The 20,339-nt window shown below is 42.7% G+C and overlaps 1 protein-coding gene across 3 annotated transcripts in view; it reads left to right on the forward strand.

Moving 5' to 3' along the window:
• ACSS3 (acyl-CoA synthetase short chain family member 3) overlaps positions 1–20,339 on the forward strand; it is a 173,372-nt gene that overhangs the window by 61,354 nt on the left and 91,679 nt on the right. For 2 of the 3 annotated variants that reach the window (XM_050935246.1, XM_050935237.1), the window contains exons 3-7: positions 1,349–1,537; positions 10,430–10,564; positions 10,858–10,998; positions 14,082–14,162; positions 14,255–14,350. In XM_050935246.1, coding sequence (XP_050791203.1) covers positions 1,349–1,537; positions 10,430–10,564; positions 10,858–10,998; positions 14,082–14,162; positions 14,255–14,350 — 642 coding nt within the window. Of the gene's footprint in view, positions 1–1,348; positions 1,538–10,429; positions 10,565–10,857; positions 10,999–12,193; positions 12,328–14,081; positions 14,163–14,254; positions 14,351–20,339 lie in introns of those variants that run through there. The other variant, XM_050935255.1, reaches the window with a different exon arrangement.

Raw genomic sequence — 20,339 nt, forward strand, 5'->3', positions numbered from 1 at the left:
TGCTATGGCTGTCCTTAAACCTCTGACTACTGGAAGCTGGGACTGGATAACAGGAGATGGATCATTGGATAATTGCCCTGTGATCGGAAAACAAGATACTGGGCTAGATGGACCATTGGTCTGATCAAATATTGCCATTCTTATGTTCTTACCAGTTATCATACATTTATCAGTGCCAGCGACTGCATTGCTCTTTAATAGTGCATCCCGATTTTCACAGTGTATTAATGGTGTGGAGTTAGTTATATTTAGAATGATGGAGACATTTCTTTCAAGATTAACCACTAAAGTTAATAAAAAAAAATTAAAACCAATAAACTAAGATAAAGATGCCTACCTGTTTCTGGTTAGCATATTATATTAATTATCCTCAATGATCCTTGTAGCTGGGGATAATGAATACCTAACACATAGTTGTTTCTTTTATACTGTACAAAGAATTGTGTAAACATGAATACTTACTATAACCTCTCAGTACTAACTATGTGCCTCTCGAGGGTAAATAATTTGCTCATGAACGTACAAGTCACTGGCAGGGTCAGAATTAGGTTTTAGGAGGGCCTGACTTTCAGTCTGATGCTCAGTCCGTTAAACCTGTCTACATGCCTAAATAATCTGGAGCTGGGAGAAAAAAATAATCTCTGAATTAAATGGATCACAAGGATGTTGGGACAGACACAATGTGGAAGAACTCTTATCCAAAGGATTTAGAAATTAGATAATACAGAAAATTGGGAAAACATTTGGTATCTCCTCTATTGACCTGTGCCCGACTTTGCTATATTTTAATGAAACTTGGATTATGAACAATTCTGATACTTTCCTGGCTTTTTTCATATCTGTTTAGTTTAGTAAAATAAACCTGGCCTGCAAACACGGTCTTATTTTGTATGTCTTACATAGAATTTTTTTAGTTAATTGTAACAGCAATATGAATAGCTAATTAAAATGAAATCGCTCGAGTATTTTTTTCTTTGCTCTACTTTGTAAAGCCACTAATGCCGATATTTTTTATCAGCTTTTTCATCTTTACGGAAGATGCTGCTCCATTCTCTGTTTTTTTCCTAATCTGGACTAAATTCATTGACCTTGTACTGGAACTTTAATTTTATGTAGTATTCCTGTGGCTTAAAGTGAAAAGCAGCATTAATTTTTAAGTAAACTGTACCAGTGATTCATGGCAAGATCAATGATAAAATGGTCAAGTATGTTGGCCAGTTATTATCTAATATTGACTGTGTTTCTTTTTGTGAGATGCCACCTAAACTGGAAAAGCAATTAATCTATTTATTGAGATGCTTGCTTTATACATCTCTTTATTGTTAACTTGAAAATTTTGCCTATACAGGTCTCCAAGTTAGCTGATGTTATGGTGAAATACGGTGTGAAGAAAGGAGATTGTGTTGTCATCTACATGCCCATGATTCCACAGACAATATATACTATGCTGGCATGCGCAAGAATAGGAGCCATACATAGCCTCATTTTTGGTGGATTTGCATCTAAGGAGCTTTCTAGTCGCATTGATCATGCAAAGGTAACAAACATTTAGAAAAACAAAGCTCATAAATTATAGAAAATGATTGTTATATTTCCTCTTTTATGGTAAATAGCTGTTTTGTTAACAGTACATAGTACCAAAATGCAGACAGATATTTATGCAGAGTGTTATATTTTATAGCAAGTAGTGAGTTTTAACTTTTTGACCTTTAAAAGTATGACTTTTTATCATGCTGCTCTCTATGCTTAGAACAAACATCCTCCACTATGGTAACCATTCTACACTTCAGAATCTTGGCTTGAAACTCACTTTTCACCCAGCCTTCCCTTAATTGTCTAAGATTCTGCAAACTGCCAACCTTGTACCTCTCCCTTTTGTTTGTTTTCCATCTGTCCATATTATGTTGTGAGCTATTCCGCTACAGATTATGTTCAAGTACACTGTATGGTTATAAAGTATTTTTCATGTCTGACACTATATACTGTAAGTAATATCTCGCAGTTTCTATTAGAAATGAATAGTGCTGTCTATTTTTTTTAAATTCTGATGATTTATTTTGTGGGAATTACAGGTGGAAAAGAGAAGGGGAAATCACAACAATTTCTCAAAAAATTTTTTATGCTTTTTCGGCAAGCTAGAGGAATGAATTTTAAGCCTCAGATGCTACTGATTGGCAAAATCATGTGGTGAAAAAAACCAAGTAGGAGTGCAAAACCTTAAGGTCAATTTATGTAATAGCACAGAACTAGCATTTTTCATTTTCATAGTACTTTGCAAATATTAGCTAATTAATCCTAATGGTCCTTCTCTCAGAAAGAGAACACAGTATATAATTATCCCTATTTTACAGATGAGAAAACAGAGAGGGAGGTTAAGTGATTTATCCAAGGCCACACAGCAATTCTGTGGCAAACAAGGCATAGAACTAGGAGCTGCATACCCTGGGTTCTGTGCTAGATTATGCTGTCATTATGCTGTCATTTGTTTTGATTGAAAACAATAGGGTTTGATTGAAAGGCGAATCTAATTGAATTATGTTTTATTCTCTTGATGAATTTTTCTTTAGCTGGCTTGCATGTTGAACACACTGATGTGTAATGAAATCAAAGGGTAAGACGAAGTGAGCCACATTCATACTGAAATTTCAAGATTTGTCCAGATTTCAGAACTCTGTACAGCTTTTAAAAAATTTAGTACAAATTATATTAGGACTATTTTAAAGCATATGCATTTAAATAATAGTGTAGTAGATGGCACTGTGCTCAACTCAAAGTTAGTAAGATATTCTTTAGCAATTGCCCCAGTTAGTACTGTAATTTGTGCTTATTGAACATTGAGGTACCAAACCTCATGTTGGTATGATATGCTAGAAAGAGTTGCATCTTTGGAACAGAGATCAATCTGTGAGAAGTTCTTTTGGGAGAAAGATCACAATTTAGATCTTATCATAAGACCCCAGATATAAGAAATAACAAGAACTTTCTATTGGATACAGAAAAGTACAGATACAGTACCAGCTTGCCTTAATTTGTCTTGAATTTTAAATAGCTCTGGAAATGCTGCATAGACCATGATGATTGTTAGTCTTCTCAGATATTGACTGTGCTGTAGACATAAGTCAATTGAGATGAAGTGATATTGAATGGGAGTACAGGCATTTGTTATAACCTCATCTCACTTGAAGTGGAGCATATATATACTTCACTACACTGAAATAAGATACTTTTTTCTGATGGCCATTAAATGTCTGTTAGATCTAAACACATCATTTGTTTAAGCATCTTATTTTAATATTTTGAAAAATGTAAAACGAAAACTGCAAGGACACTTCAAATATGATGTGGTAGGATGTACAGCTTATAGATGCTGTGCTTTAAATCACTGAAGCCTCTTGAGGCAGTTAAACACCCATAGCTGGCCCATGTCAGCTCACTCCGGCTAAGAGTCTGTTTAATTGCAGTGTAGACATTCAGATGCAGTTTTTCATTTTCAACCCATTTTAGCATGAAATGGGATCATCACTGTGTCTCAGATGTAAAGAACAGACCAAAAACAGTACTTGAACAAAACTCCTGTCCCAAAATCATGATCTTTCTTGTCACAGCTAGGGGCACAGCGGCTGGGTGCTAGTAGAGAGCAGATTTCAGTCACTGAATGTCAGCAAACAGGGCCTGCAGCAGAGCTAGTCTCTAGGCAACCTCCTCAGTACAGCTGTGCTGCAGCAGGCTGCCTGACTGGCTCCAGTCTCTGACTGGCTGGAGAGGCCAGTAGGCCAGCTTTTAGGACAAAAGCAGTTCACTGGCTGCTCAGTGCTCATGTCTGTCAGTGTGACTGCTTCTGTATTATCTTTCTGCCTTGCGCTCAGCCTTGCCTCGGTCCTGCCACTACCTTGAACCCCTCTTTGCCTGCTTTCCTGCTTCCTCCAGCTTCTGACCTCTGGTTTGACCCTTGGCTCCAGCTTCTGCCTTTGCCTCTGACCCTAGTCCCAGGGTCTAACATTGGTCCTGATGCCTGACCACTAGGCTTGAGACTTTTTCCAACCATTAGGCTAGCCTGTCCTTCTGCTGGTTGCCTAACACTGATACACAGACCTACCAGCAGCAGTGGGGGGTTGCCACTGCTCTCCTCCTTGCACCATGAGTTCCTCAGCTTTGCTCCACCAGGCCACAGGGGGACTGGAGTGACCTGTTCCTGGCCCAGGAGCAGGCTATGTCTCGCAAGTGAAGTGGAAGGGACTCTGTGACTTGGGGCTCCTCTCCAGGTGGTAATGCCTACCTACTCACAGGGGCTATTACAGGGACGGGGAGTGCCCGGGCACTCATGGGGAGGAGCAGGCACAGGGAGGGGTTTTCGAGGCCCAGCTATTCACAGGGGCACTTATGGTTTAAAATAAACAAAAGGAATTACCTCTTCACATAACACACAATCAAACTGTGGAACTTGTTGCCAGAGGATATTTGTGAGCTATAACCAGGTTCAAAAAAGCATTAGATAAGTTCGTGGAGGATAGGTCTGTCAATGGCCATTAGCCAAAATAGTCAAGGATGCAACCCCATGCTCTGGGTCTCTCTAGCCTCTGACTGCCAGAAGCTGGGAGTGGATGTCTCAGCATGGATCAGTAGGTGATTGCCTCTTCCATTTAGTTCCTCTGAAGCATCTGGCATTGGTCCTTGTCAGAAGACAGGATACTGGATTACATGGACCTTTGGTCTGACTCAGTATGGCTGTTTTTATGTTGGAGGTGGGGATGGGGGAAGGGAGTCGCTTTACATTCCTGAGGGAACTGGTCAGAAAGGGGGCCACTACTCATGAGTGCAGCCTCTTGTTCCCTGTGGCCTATCTGTGCAGCAGTCGGTTGTCTTGTCAGGCTCCCTGCCTGTCTCACTCCCTCACTGTGCAGTGGCAGCAGCCACCAACAGGGCAATTTAACCTTCCCTGCGCAGGCATGCTGAGGAAGTCTGTGGGGTCTCCGAGGAGGGAGCCGTATCCAGAGAATTCAAGCAGGGACAAAGTCAGAGTAGAAACTGGAAAAATACAATTATTGGATTTTTCAAAACACAGGGATTTTTCAGAGGTTTTTGGTGGAAAAAAACAAAAATAAGGGGCCCGATTTATTCTGAACAAGACTACTGTTCTTGCACACAGATACATCTATAAATGGCTACTCCTGATTATTATCATGATTATCGGACCATTTGTGTGATTAGGCACTAAGATGATGAGTCTGGCACTTAAGAGACATGGTTGCCTCAGAATAATGGCAGCCCAATCTTATGTTTAAAGAACTATTAATTTATTTTTGTAATACATGTTTTTTAAAAAGTCCACTCTTCCATAGATTTAAAAAGCAACTATATACCTTTATTACCCACTCTTACAGTATGATTAAGGCTAAGATTTTGTCACAGATGCTTTTAGTAAAAGTCCGGACTGGTCATGGGCAATAAAGAAAAATTAATTGGAGCCCTTGGCATGTCCGTGACTTTTACTAAAAACATCTGTGACAAAGTGGGGAGCTACAGAGTCCCCACACTGCCTGCAGCAGCCGGGCAGCTGCAGGGGCCCCTATTCGGTGCTCCAGAGTGGCGGAGCTGCGGGCCCCACCCACTATCTGCAGTGGCCAGGAGCTGCAGGGCGGGTCCCTACTGCCCGTGGTGGCTTGGAGCTGCAGGGGGCCTGTAAGCCGGTCGTGGCAGGGCTCATCCCTCTCAGGTGCGGCAAGGAGCCAAGGCGCCTCCTAGAACGCCGCAGTCCGGGTAGGCTTAGCCCCTCTGCAGGTGCTGAGGCGGTTACAGGGTCTGCAAACAGGGTAGAGCCCCGGCCCTCTAGCTGGGGTCGGGGCTCTCAAAGTAAATAGGCCCCAGCCCTTGGGCAGGGCGGGGCAGTAAGAGTTCTAGTTAGCCCTGGCCCTTTGGATCAGGGCAGCGCAGTGGCAAAGTCAAAGGGGCCCAGCCCTTGGTTTGGGCGGGGCACCAAACACAAGTCTAGTTAGCCCTGGCCCTCTGGATCAGGGCAGGGCAGTGGCAAAGTCAAAGGGGCCCAGCCCTTGGCTCAGGCGGGGCACCAAACACAAGTCTAGTTAGCTCTGGCCCTCTGGATCAGGGCAGGGCAGTGGCAAAGTCAAAGGGGCCCAGCCCTTGGCTCAGGCGGGGCACCAAACACAAGTCTAGTTAGCTCTGGCCCTCTGGATCAGGGCAGAGCAGTGGCAATAGGCGGGAAGAGGGGGAGTCTGCCACCCGGTTACGGGTGGCAGGGGGAACACAGGCCCTCCCACTCCACTGCGTTCCAGCCCGGGGCCCTAGCAGCGGTCAAGACCCGCTGCGGTCAGTGGGGATCCTGGCCGCAACACACTGACATGGGTTCGGGCTCTTCAGGAGCCAAACCAGGGTCGGCTATCCCTGGGCCACTTCCAACCTCCCCCTCTCTGGGTACCTGGTCCTTGCCAGCGTCGTCTGGGGGGTCCCAGACCATGGGCTCCTCCGGGTACCGGTCGTGGGGAAGCTCAGGCCACTCCTCGGGGTATCGGGCACACGGCAGGTCAGGCCGACGTTCCTCCGGGTACCGGGTCTGAGGCAAGTCCAACCAGCGCTCCTCTGGGTAGTGGGCGCGGGGCAGGTCCGGCCAGCGCTGCTCTGGATATTGGGCACGGGGTAGGTCAGGCCAGCGCTCCTCTGGGTAGTGGGCGCGGGGCAGGTCAGGCCAGCGCTCCTCTGGGTAGTGGGCGCGGGGCAGGTCCGGCCAGCGCTCCTCTGGATAGTGGGTGCGGGGCAGGCTGGGCCCGGCTGGAGCCCGGGTACCAGCGTCTGTCCTCTCCGGCAGCCTGCTTCCAACTGAGCGCTGGGGCCGGGCTTTTATACTTCCTGTCCCGGCCCTTGACTTCCGGGGGGCGGGGACAGGCAGTGCTGTCTCCGACCACTGAGGCACCCGCTCTGGCTCCTCCCTCTCAGCCGCAGCGGGGAGCCAGCGCGCCTCCTTACAGGGCCCCCGCCACCTCAGGCAGTGTGGGTACCCATAACTCCTGGCCACTGCTGGTGGTGGGGGGACCCTGCAGCTCCCAGCCTCCATGGGCTGAAATCACAGAGGTCCCACGGATTCTGTGACTTCTGCAATCTCTGTGACAAAATCATAGCCTTAAGTATGATTTATCTGCTTTTATGTAGAATGTTACAGAATACTTGACTGCAGCTCTTCCTTAGTCCTATTTCATATGGATTATATGCCCACACAGTGGCAGCTAGTCCAGCTAGTAAAACTATGTAAACATTAGTCTTCCCTCCTGCCCTTAAATTTTCCCGCCATTGCACTACCACCAATGCAGCTCCACTAGTGGAATCAACAGAGTGCGTGTAGTATTGCCAGTCCCAAATTACTAGTCAGAACCACAAAATTAAAAATGAGCTTCTTAATGTGAGGGTTCTGTTCACTGGTCTTCTGTTTTCTAATTCTTATTATTCTCTATTCATGTTTTCATGCTGTTCTCCACATCCATGAGGGCTAGAAATTTACTAAAAAAAATAAAGCTGACATGCTGATGTGACAACTTTACTCCAGAACAACAAATAAGCACAAGTCTTATGGTACAAGTGCTTAGTGTAGCTCAGATAGTAGCAGCAGCAGTAAAGTCCATTTATTTATGTCTGAATAGTGGTGACAGCATAAAATTTTCAGAAGCCTTTTTGAGGCATTCTAACTTTGCACACTCAGCAGCTGACTTCCCAATGATCTGCCACACACCATCCACCCATCCATCTCCTTGCTAGTCATCTCCTACTGTGATGACCCAACACCATTTCTTCCATAATAACTTCCTTGCATTATTTCTGTTTCTATGCCTGATGTGACCAAAGTACATAAGTCTGTGCCTGTTGATTTCTGAGAGCAGATTCCACTTCTCTTCAGTAATATTTTTAAAATAAGCTTTTGTTCTCTTCCATCCAGGAGATGCACAAGTGTCTTTGCTAGCACCATATCTTAAAGACTTTAGTTTTCTTCTTGTCGGTTAGTTTCCAAGGAATTCCATCCATAAGTCATTATGAAAAAAATAAGCTTTTTATTTTTCTCATAGCAACTTATGGTTGTGAATTCTGGGAAACTAATGCTGCTGACAAGAAGAAAATCGAAGCTTTTGAAATATGGTAGAACAGATGCTGGATTTCAATCATTGTTTCATTTAATCCAGACCTGCACAACTCGTAAAGCAGCGAGGGCCATATTACTCCAAAGAAAACAGCTGAGGGCCGAACCCCTCGGCCCTGCCGAACCCCCCTCCCAGTGCTGCCAAGCCCCCCCCCCCGAAATACAAAACCCCTCCAGCGCCACCCAGCCCCGAAACAGCGGTATTGAACCTTGGTAATATGTTATAGCGGGCCCCTAAGGTAGTAAAATTAAGGTAAAAGAAAAATGTCTTTTTGCTAGAAGTAGAAGATCTTCCCCCAACGTTGTAATCAATTGCCCTGTTGAATGAATGAGGTGTGAATGAGGAAGGCGTGGAAGGCAGCTTCCAGACAGCTGCAACCCTTGGAGAGGGGATGGGAGCCAGACCAGATCAGTAGAACAGGTCAGCCACTGACTCCTCGCTCTCCTCCTCAGCCCCCCACCCCTCTGGCTCGTCTACTCACCCCCTGCCACTGCCCGCACACTCGCTTCCTCAGCTCCCCACCCCCGCTGCCGGCTCACCTGCCCCCCCCCCGCCACTGCCTGCCCGCTCGCCGCCTCCTCAGCCCCCGCCACTCCCGCCCACCTCTTCAGCCGTTCTCCCTCACCCACCGCTTGCCTACTCACCTCCCGCGGGCCGCACCGTGAGCCCACATGGTCCACATGTTATGCAGGACTTTTAATCTGACTGAGAGCAGATATGGATGACAAGATGGTTAAAGCACTGGTGTCGTCTGATGCCCTGTCTGTACTAACGCTGCCGTTTGTGTAATATATATTACAAACACATACATAATAACACATTGCATAAATATTTTTAAAAATAAAGTATCAGCATATAAGTAAGCTTGAAGGTTATGAAACTTTCAGATTTTGATTTTTTAAAGAAAATTGATTTTATTCAATTTTAAAAATCTTGATTATCTGTGAAAGTCTAGAGACAAATTGGACAGCAGGAAGAGAAGATGGGATGCATTGGGGACAAGCAGGAATGTGTGTAGCCTACACTGAAGGTAGTGAATGGGGATTTCAGAGGGAAAAGAGTTTGCATATCCCTCTCACCTCAACACCAGAAAGCAGGACAGGAGAGCTAAAGGTAATGGGAAGAAGGCGGTATGTGAGGAGGTTGTGAGCAGAGATGTGAAGGAAGCATGGCAAGGTTAGCAGGAATATGGAGTGAGAGAGAGCAAAGATAGGAAAGGGTAGGGGGCGAGGCATGGGGGAGCCATCTATGACACTCGCAATCAATGCCCCTATGCTCTGGAGAAAATATTCATCTTGCCTAGCATGAGTTTCACTCCAATTAACTTGATCTTGTCTGAGATTAGATTTGCAGCATACAGAGTGGCTGGGGAAAGGTAATCACATGGGACCCCTTAAACAGCAACTTCAGCAAAATTAGCCCTGACTAGTCTATAAACATAACAATGGGAGACAATAGTTGTTAGTATTTTAGATTAATTACAAACTAATTTATTCAAATGTAGCCTCCTCATGACTTTAATTAAGCTGACCTATATGGAAAGTTTGAAAATTCTATCTTATTCTGTTGTTGAGGTTATTCTGGTCAAAAAGAGAGAGATGATAAATGCTGAACTTATTTTTTTTAAAAAGCTCATTTCAAAAAGATTTTAAAAATATTTTTAACTCAGACTAATTAATGAATTTCCTTTACTAATAAATTTGGAGATGGTACACTGTATTATTCATACGTAAGAAAGCTACTCAAGTCCCATTCTGAGTTCAAAGCTCAACTCATCTGTAATTATAGAGTTGGGGCCACTGCCTCCATCATGAGATTTCTGGTAATATACACAATAAACTATCTTGGTCAGATTGTGAGATTGCGTAGTATAAACTAAGAGCACTCTTGTTGTGCTTGCAGTTTTTCAGAGGAGAGAAGATTGGTTCCGTTCTAAATAAGATGAGTCTGACTATTAGTTGGCTTTTACTTCTTGGAATACGACTAATATACATTTGGTTTAGTTAATTTTTGGAGGCAAGCTCTTGGAAGTTATGTCAAAACATTTTGTATGTTGTTGTAAAGTCAGAGGTGCCCTGACTTTAAATTGTGCAGTTTAATGTTTTCACTCCCAGTGTAAATGAAGAGTACGTGATTTAAACAATAATTTAAAAAAATAGAAACTTGTATGTGTGAAGAATACAATGTTCTCTTTAAGATGCAGTAAATGTGTGTATTGTGTGTAAGGGCTTTAATTACTGAATAATTTTATGACAAACATTTTTAATATACTATGATCCTCTTTATTTTAGCCCAAACTTGTTGTAACTGCAACTTTTGGGATAGAACCAGGAAGGAGAGTGGAATACATGCCGCTTCTAGAAAGAGCACTGGAGATGATACAGCACCAACCTGAGAAAGTTCTCATATACAGTCGGCCTAACTTGGTAAACTTATAGTTGTTCTTGCTTATTAACTTTTTACATATCTTCTTGCTGTCCTTTTTTTTCCTTTTTAATCAAAAATGTTTTGCTGTGCATTTTAATTGAGATCTTTCATGTCATGAGATTTAAATAACTTTTAATTAGCTAGTAGATCTTCTGTGTCTGAGAGATTAGGTATACTAGCTTTGTTCAAGGTATGCATGTGGGAGACTGGATGCTGCATATCTTTTGAGCCACTGTCTTTTATTCCATCTGATTAAATTTCTTTGAATATTTCTGTGTTTCTTGGTGTATAGGGAACTGTTCCTCTAGTCTCAGGTCGTGATCTTGATTGGGATGAAGAAATAGCAAAAGCCAAGCCGCATGATTGTGTTGCTGTTCGTTCAGATCATCCACTTTACATTCTTTATACATCAGGAACGACTGGCTTGCCCAAGGTAGGGTACTATCTTTAGTATAAATATCTGTGACCAAACTATTTTCTGTTCCATATCAAAGAGCATTTAATTAAAAGGCTGAAAATGTTTGCCAAAGCTCACCTCAATGAATGATAAGCATTGTTAAAACTGCTTTGATCTCATTTACTCACATTTCATTGCTTTAACTTTTTAAGATTTAAAGTTCATTGTCTTCCAGTAAATCATATTAGTGGATCTAAATGTGAATGACATAAAAGAAAATGCATTCTAATCTAAATGTTTGTTTAATATAAATTCTTTAGGAAAAGGGACATATTTCTTATCTATGTATGCACCCTCTATATTAGCGGTGTGATATGTTTATATAATAAGTTAGTGATAGGTTGGTCAACAGTGTTTACTTTGTGATGACTTTTTGTTTTATACTGAATAAAGGAGGATCAGATAATAGTCCATGAATTTTAACTGGAATCAGAGTGTAATGTTGACTAATGTCATATGTGATGTTCATATGCTCCTTTTTTTTCTTTTTTTTTTAAAATGGAGGAAGTTGAGATTGAATAAAGTTAGACAACTAAGGCAGCATATGCTTTTCAAATTCAGTCAGTTATATATCTTTAGAAGAATTCTGATATGCTGAGCAGAACACAGAATGCCCCAAACTTTTTTCTTGGCTACTTTACTGCTGTATTAAAAGATTTTTCTGTTTATATTTGTATATTTTTTCCAATTCCCCCCGCCCCCAATCCCCAGGAACTTTAGCCAAAAACTTAAGGTATCCAAGAATTAATGAAAATTTACATTTTGTCTGCTGTCCCCCATTATTTTAAGATTAAATGTCAAATCTGTTTCACTTTTGCCGGTTGGCTGACTCTTGCTAAGAGCAGTCTAAAACTGTATACTACTAAAGCAGCAGCCCATAGGGTTTGTGTTAGAACTTTCTTACAGCAAAGGAAAGGAGTATTTCTTCAGTAAAATGTTTGAAGCAATACTCCATTTAATCACATATGATGCAGATTTAAGTGTCTTCTCAAATACAGTAAAAAGGTCTCCCTCATGGGAGAGCGGTGGGAGGGTGGAGGAAGCATCTAAAAGACTAAGTGGAAAGCCTATTATATCTTTGTGGAAAACAGACACTTAATATCTGTCAGTCTGTGAGTTAATTAACTCTTTCTGGCCCTAGGTCACCTTTCAATGAGACATTTCTCCTCCTTTGGTGTTCACACCTCAACTGCTAGAAGAGGGCCTCATCCTCCCTGACTGAACTAACCTCGTTATCTCTAGACTGATTCTTGCCTGCATATTTATACCTGCCTCTGGAAATTTCCACTGCATTCATCTGACAAAGTGGGTATTCACCCACGAAAGCTTATGCTCCAATACGTCTGTTAGTCTATAAGGTGCCACAGGACTCTCTTTCGCTTTTTACAGATCCAGACTAACATGGCTACCCCTCTGATACTTAATATCATGACACTTAACTCTAAATTGTTTTTGGTTTACTGATTCTAGGGAGTGTGGGAGATGGGTGGGAGTAGGTAAGAGCATGTCGGTGAGAAATTTGGGTCCAGAGGCACCAGCTATGTGCTTTTCCATCCCTTTCACTTGCCCCATTCTGGTACTGCAAAAATTTTTCTATATCATAACAAGTTGGAAAGAGAGCTGTGTAGTGCTGGTGGCTGGGTGAGGTCAGTGGAATACATAATGAATGGCCTGGTAGGTGGAGGAAAATATTGAGTGAGCAGAACCGGGGAAAATAGCTAAAAATACAATTGCACAACAAGAAGAAAACCAAATAAGACGGAGAAATGGGGGCAGAGAATAGAAAAGAAAATCTTAAAATAGAGGCAATGACTGGCATGAAAGGACATAGGTTGAGAGAGGGGGAAGGGATTCCTAGGTGCCTATTCATCTTGAGGTGAAATATAACTAAAAAGGGTAGGAACACTACTTACCCTCAGTGACTAGGAGCTTTTAACAAACAGATAGCAGTCCAGTTAATCAAAGCACAGAGGAGTCAAATGCATGATGCTTCTTTTGGAGAATTAAAATAAAGTACTTAGATGAAATGGCACAGTTATTTGTGGGGTATTACAGCTAAGCTTATATAAGTAGGTGCACATAGGTCCTGTGATCCCCACTCTTCCAAAATTTCTAGCGACTGCTGTGCTAACTGTATCTCAGAAGCAACGTTTAGATGTCAGTAGAGTTGGCCAAAACTCGTAATTTCCAGTTAGGGGAAAATTTCTGCTTTTTGAAATTTGGTTTAGTTTTGATTCAGATTAGACTAAAACCTTTTTTTTCAAAATTTCCTGCAACCCACACATTCTATTTAAAATTTTGCTTTGAAAACTTCGATATATGATGTTTCCAAAATGAAATAGGCTCCCCAGGACCCTGCCACTAGTGTATGACATTGATTGTGATTCTTGTCAGTTTTTCTTCTGCCCTATGCTGTACAGCACTGGTGAAATAGCAGCCAGATAGCCAATCTGTCAGACTCAGTATGTTTTTGTGAAACATTCTGGGCTCAATGAATCAGCATTGAGCTAGTTTTAGGTTGGAAATTCTCAATCAGCTCTAGTTCTCAACATAACTAACTGTGCAGGATGCTGTTAACAGCAATATATATAATATTCCATAGCATGGTGCTTATGTTCTGTTACTGAAGAGAAGGAGAGGATTAATTTCTGTACATACTTGCATTAAATTTTCTTTTATTTTAAATGTTTTATAACATTTGTTTGTAAATGTGTGGAAAACTGATTTTAAAGAGAGGATTTTAGCTGAGTGATGGTTGTGTTGTGTAAATAATTGAGATCAGATCTATTTTTTGCTCTGTCTTTTGAACTGATCCTCCAGGTAATAATGCAAAAGTTAATTTTAATCCATGCTTGACCTTTCTTCAATGGGACTACTTGTATGAGCAAATATTTGTAGGATTGGGCTGTTATATTATCCTGATATGGCAGGGATGTCAAAGCTGAAGTTACACAACTTTAAATATTCTAGCTAATTTATAGTAATGAGATTTTTTTAATAGAGATTTAATGTGTGTTTGCCTTTTAAGTGATCTTAATTTTAAATTACTTCTCATTTAGGGTGTTGTTAGACCAACAGGTGGCTATGCTGTTATGTTGAACTGGACAATGTCAGGTATATATGGACTCAGACCTGGAGAGGCAAGTGCTATTTAAATTGTAGTTGCATGTATTAAAACTTTTTGGAACTCTTTTTTTTTGTTTAACTGAATTTAATTTTAATTTTATTTTAGGTATGGTGGGCAGCTTCTGACTTAGGCTGGGTAGTTGGCCATTCCTACGTTTGTTATGCACCTCTCCTGCATGGGAATACAACTGTTTTGTATGAGGTAAATGCTTGAAAGAGACAGAATATCTTTTATTGGACCAACTTCTGTTGATGGGAGGTACACATGTTGGAGCTACACAGGGCTCTACTTCAGGTTTGACATTTTACCATCTTAGTGCTATGTTTAGATGTGTTGCTTTTTAAAATTTCTGAGACTACTTCAAAATAAAATTAACTGAACCTAGCATGAACCCTAATCCTGCAGACTTTTACACCTTAATTGTGTACATAAGCGGTTCTCAAACTTTAGCAACCTAAGGACTCCCATTTTGATTTAAAATTTTTTGGGAACCCCACAATTCCCCCCCTGCTCAGCCCTTACCCTGCCCCCTTCACCTAGGCCATGCCCCCATTCACTCCACACACCCCCATCACTCGCTCTCCCCCACCTTCACTCTCTTTCACCGGGCTGGGGCAGGGGGTTGAGGTGCAGGCTCTGGGAAGGAGTTTGGTGCAGGGTGAGGGCAGGGTGGTGCAGGGTGAGGGTGCTGGGGAAGGGATTGGGGTGGAGGAGGGGTTGAGGTGACTGGCACTTACGCTCTGGCAGCGGCTCCTAGGTGGGGGGCCTGGAGGTCTCCATGTGCTGCCTCTGCCTGCAGGCACTGCCCCCTCAGCTCCAGTTGGCTTCAGTTCCCAGCCAATGGGAGTTGCAGAGCCAGCGCTTGGGCTGGGGGCAGCGCACGGAGACCCCCCTCCCTGTTCCACCGGGCTACAAGGACATTCTGGCCACTTCTGGGAGCGGCATGGAACCAGGTTCCCTGCTCCTTCTCCACCCTTCCAGTGCCTCCTTCACGCTGGGGAACAGCAGTTCCCCGGCATGAAGGAGACACTGGGAAGGACAGGGAGGAGTTAATCACCGTTGCTAGCGGACCCCCAGGGTTACCCTCGGGGACTTCTAGGAGGCCGTGGACCCCAGTTTGAGAAACACTGGTATACATAATTCCATTAAAGGCAACAGGATTACATACATATATACAGTTAAATACATATATGTCTTTGCATTAAGTTAGATGTGGTCTTTGCATGATCATGGGCAATAGTGTGCTATCATGAAATAAATGTACGTTTGGGAAGAAATTTGGGATGTTGTTATCTTGGGCCAGCAAAGAATGACTGCTTTGGAGGAAACACTTTCTTAACCATGGAGATAATGGAGGATTGGCTTTAGATGTTTAGCACTGTGGTTCCCAAACTTTTTAGTGCTATGGCTCCCATATGGATGTTTTAAAACTTGGTGGCTCCCTACAACCAAGTACAGTGTTTTTTTTTGTTTGCTTTTTGTTTTTTTTTAATTGACTTAGGTACTAGATTCAAGAGTTCAGGACACTATAGTTCAGATGGTTTTGAATCTTGACTTGTGCTGCAGTCCCGCTCTTCTTTTGGATCATGGTCCTGTCCCATCAGTGCATGGCCTAGGACATGTAGCCCAGTTAAGATCTTCAACCAGTATGAATTAATCAAGGATCTTGAAAATTTCCTCACTAGTTGTTCAGCTTAGGATTTCTTTGCAAAATAAGTCTTCAACTATTATACCTGCTTTGTCAAATCCCATATGCATCAGAAACTGAGCCATGTAGGCGATGTCTGTGAATTGGAATGGGTTACCTAGGGAGGTGGTGGGATCTCCATCAGAGGTTTTTAAGGCCTGGCTTGACAAAGCCCTGGCTGGGATGATTTAGTTGGCGTTGGTCCTACTTTGAGCAAGGGGTTGGATTAGATAACCTCCTGAGTTCTCTTCCAACTCTGATTGCCTATTGCCTCTTCTTAACTTGTTTTGTCAACTGCTTCTGGATGTTTTCTGCAAGATAATCATTGTGTCGGTGGATGGTATTATTTGCCATAAAAATGGTTATCAGTGCCATGGCTACTTGTTCCCCAGTCATAATTCTACATGTCTATTGCTGCTGGAAGTTGAATTTTTTGGTAAATGGTGTGTGCAGATTTACCTTTTGCAATTCACCTGGCCACAACACAAGATCATTTAAAGCATTTTTGAGGAACAGTTGCCTCTTTATACATGACTTCTCTCATCCCTGCCACTCCCTCAAGCTTTAATTCTTCTTGTTTCCAAAAGAAAAATTGCTGCTCTTGTTTTTCGAATTCTGGGCGTTCAGTTTCTAAATGTCTCTGCAGTTTCCCTGGCCTCATGCTTTCATTTGCTAACACCTGAAAACAAGTGACATGTTTTGGCTATGGACTTTCCTCAGTAATACTGAAACACGAAAATTCAAATATAATGCAACTATCATCACATTATCTACTTTTCTTCATGTTATGTTTAACGCTGTTAAAACCATCATCTTCTTCAGCCAAACATTAGCTACATGTAGGCTTAGTATGTGGTAAAAGTTGTTCCCTTATAAAGATCAGACACTGATACCCACACACTCCAGGGCATCCACTTTTACCCAGTTCCTAGGCTCAACGGTTGACTTAGGCATCCCCATCCATTCCCAGTTCCTAGGGCTCTGGGGGAAAGGCACCTACCCATATCCAATTCCTAGGGCTCAGGGTGTACTCTTCTGTGGGTTTGCAGGATCTTTTTACCAGTGAAAGAACCTTACACAGTAATATCCTTAACCTCTTTTTGTTAACAATTACCAGAACAGAATGCACATGCTAAGCATACAATGCTTACCAATCCCAATAAGGCAGATGAACTTTTCCTGCTGGCCAGCCAGGACCAGGTCATCTGAGGACTCCAGCTTCTGCATGGTGTGACTGGCAGAGTGTTGAAGTCTGGCAGCTCTGATCTTGGGGCTGTGTCCTGGAGTTGGTCCCAAAGAGCTTCCTTTTGGACCTCAGTTTATATAGTGAAACTTGAGTCCTGCTTAGCTGTACCTTAACCAAAGTAGTATAAAAAGGTAATTTTCAACAATCCTAGCCCATTATGAAACAATTGTTTAACTAATCTGACTCCACCGCCATTGTTGATTTACACTGAGCAAAATTAATTATGCAACAGATAGAAACAATCAAAGAACCAGACAGAGACCATACAGATAAACAATAGAAAAGTAGGAACCATAAAGGCTAAAACAATGGAAGTATGGGTGTTACAATCAGAACATTGATAAGTGATTCCTTGCCAGACAGAGTGCTATCAAACAACGTTGTTTTCTTTAAACATCTTAAGAGATTCCTTGCTTATCTGGTGATGGTGGGCACTATTAGCAAGGGTGCCTTCTTACCAGCCCAATATTACATTGTTTTGATAGAATTTAGAAGGAATGTGAGGATGTGACTTTCAGCTTCTTGGCTTGTGGTTGCTACTTTCCTAATATGGCTGCAGGGAAAGGCCCAAGGCTTTTGCTGTATGCAGTTTTTCTTTTGCCTTATACTGCCAAAGCAGTTCTTTGCTCTCTAATGTCCAGCAGGTGGTGAAAGCCTTTCTGTATCACCTGGGAATATTGGCTTTGGCAGCTTTTATTAGGCTAATGAGGTGATGATAATTGGCAAAGGTCGGAGGCATGCACTTCACAAATTTCTCTGTGCCTGCTGTATTTTGGACATACTGCTTTCTGAAAGTTTTAACAGAGACTTTGAAGTAGCAGGATCTGGAGGCTGACCTGAATCACAAGAGGTCTGTGTTGGCTGTTGGGAAAGTTGTCAAATACTATCCTTGTTGATGGCAAAAGGTGGCTGTTATTTTCTTGCAATACAAAGCAAAGGTCAGGCATATAGCATTTTGTCAGTGTGCTGACCTAAAAGTACCGTGCTCCTTAGCATTGTAGTGCAGGCAAAGGTCTTCTGCCACTGCCTGTGATGATAGTTTTTCTCCTGCACAATCATTGGTGTCATAGCCCCACAAATTGTGGTGGCTGTTGAAGTCGCCTATGTGATGGTGGGGTGGCTTGAAAGTGGAAGTACTGCGAGAGGGCTAGTTCGTTAATGGACGTTTATAGACATTCACTAACGTCAAGTTGCTGACCTGGATGGCGATGGAATTAGGGGTTGTGTTAGGGAGTACCTGTATAGGGTTCTTCACATCACCTTTGGCATAGGTTGCCAGGCATTGTTTTGGATGGAAGACTGCTAAGATGGGTTTATCTGTTGATCTTGAAGCGATGGCTTTTTCACTCAACTTACATTTCCTCCAGTCAGTTTTATCAGTTCATAGGATCTTTGTGAGGTAGTTGCATTTTGTTCTGGATAAACCCTTGATATTTAACTGCATTATGTGCAGTGAGGGGCTGGTGTCTGGTTTGACTTGGAAGCGGCCATTTTTGCCATTGCTTTGCTGACTTGTAGGCCTTTTCGGGACTTTTGATCACCAGTTTAATGACATTCGTTGTGCTTATGTACATAGGAGGAAAGAGACCACAAGCAGGTTCTCATTTCATCCCTCAACAAATTATGAAGGTGTTCCTACCCTAGGAAATCAACCAGCACATGTGTGCAACTCAAAGTTTGGTGCCACAGTTGGATTTGTGGTGATTATCTTAAAAGTGAGGCAAGTGGAAGTCTGTGATCCGGACCATTTATTTAAAAGATTAACTATTGTTAATTGTAGAGAGGTTTCTTTTTGTTAGCATTTGAAGGGAAGAAAATGAGTGACTTGGAAGGAGGGTGAGGGAACTGGTCTTATATAGTTTGCAGAAGAGAAGGGGTGGGGATTTAATAACAGCCTTCAAGAATCTGAAGGGTGGTTCCAAAGAGGATGGAGCTACGCTGTTCTCAGTGGTGGCAGATCACAGAACAAGGAGAAATTGTCTCAGGTTGCAGTTGGGGAGGTCTAAGTTGGATATTAGGAAAAATTATTTCACTAGGAGGGTGATGAAGCATTGGAATGGGTTACCTAGGGAGGTAGTGGGATCTCCATCAGAAGTTTTTAAGGCCTGGTTTGACAAAACCCTGGTGGGGATGATTTAGTTGGCGTTGGTCCTGTTTTGAGCAGGGGGTTGGATTAGATGACCTCCTGAGGTCTCTTCCAATCCTAATCTTATATGATTCTATGCCACCTCCAAGAAGGGCAGCATGGCCTGTATTTAACCCAGCCCATATAGTAGAGGGGAACAAAAGTGACGTGATTGGCATGCACAGTTCGGAATGGCAGCCAGTCTGAATGAGTGAGCTGAGTACACTAAGCTGAAGTTCCTGAGCCTGTTGCTCATAGGGAAAGACAGGGAGGATGAGGATTTAGCAGTAAGGTTTGACAGGACTATCAGTGTCTTAACAGATGCCCTTACACATTCTTTGGAGCCTGCAGCATGCACTGATTGAGACTGGGCAGCTTTTCTCAACTATAGGAAGAAGCCAGAGATTGGTTATGAACACCTTCCCATAAGCAGGCTCTGAGATGCAAGATGCTTTAGCCTGAGGTCAGTTACGTTTTTAGTGGGGAGATGCAACTATAGCTCCAGATGGGGAAGACCCAAAGATTAGATGAAACTATCAAAGTAGCTACAGAGATGGAACTGGGAAGGAGACTGGAAGTTTTAGTTTTCAAGGTACTGGTGCTAGGATGTATGTCCATTCTCTGGAAGAAGAGAAGGGAGGTTGAGACACCATCTTATGAATCACGGGTCATGTAGACGGTGTCGGGAGTGTTAGAATTAAGGGGTGAACTGGATCAGCTTAAGGAGGCTGTGAGGATTCAGGCCCAGTGCAAGTTTCCATGGAAATATCAGACCAGATTATGATGGATGTGGGATCAAAGTGAGGAAGCGGATGGATGCTGGCATTGTGGTAACTCTGACCATTTTTGGAGGGAATGCCCAAGGAGGAAGTGGCACTTGGGGAAGGGAACCAGAAGAGAGCAGGGTCCTAATGCTCAGAGAGACAGAAGAGGTCAGCAAGATAATAGATTGGCATAGGAGTGAGCAGGAAGATACTGATATAGAGAAATTGATAAGATGGAAAAGAACGGATAGTGGAGAGTTCCCAGAGGAAATTCGGTGGCATCCTTTCCTGAAAAGCTATCAAACTTGTGTCCTGAGCTGAGTGTTAGACCAGTATCTCCTGTCTATCACTTTCCTCTTTTCCTTCTT

The sequence above is a fragment of the Gopherus flavomarginatus genome, chromosome 1 (assembly GCF_025201925.1).
Source record: "Gopherus flavomarginatus isolate rGopFla2 chromosome 1, rGopFla2.mat.asm, whole genome shotgun sequence".
Taxonomy (NCBI): Eukaryota; Metazoa; Chordata; order Testudines; family Testudinidae; genus Gopherus; species Gopherus flavomarginatus.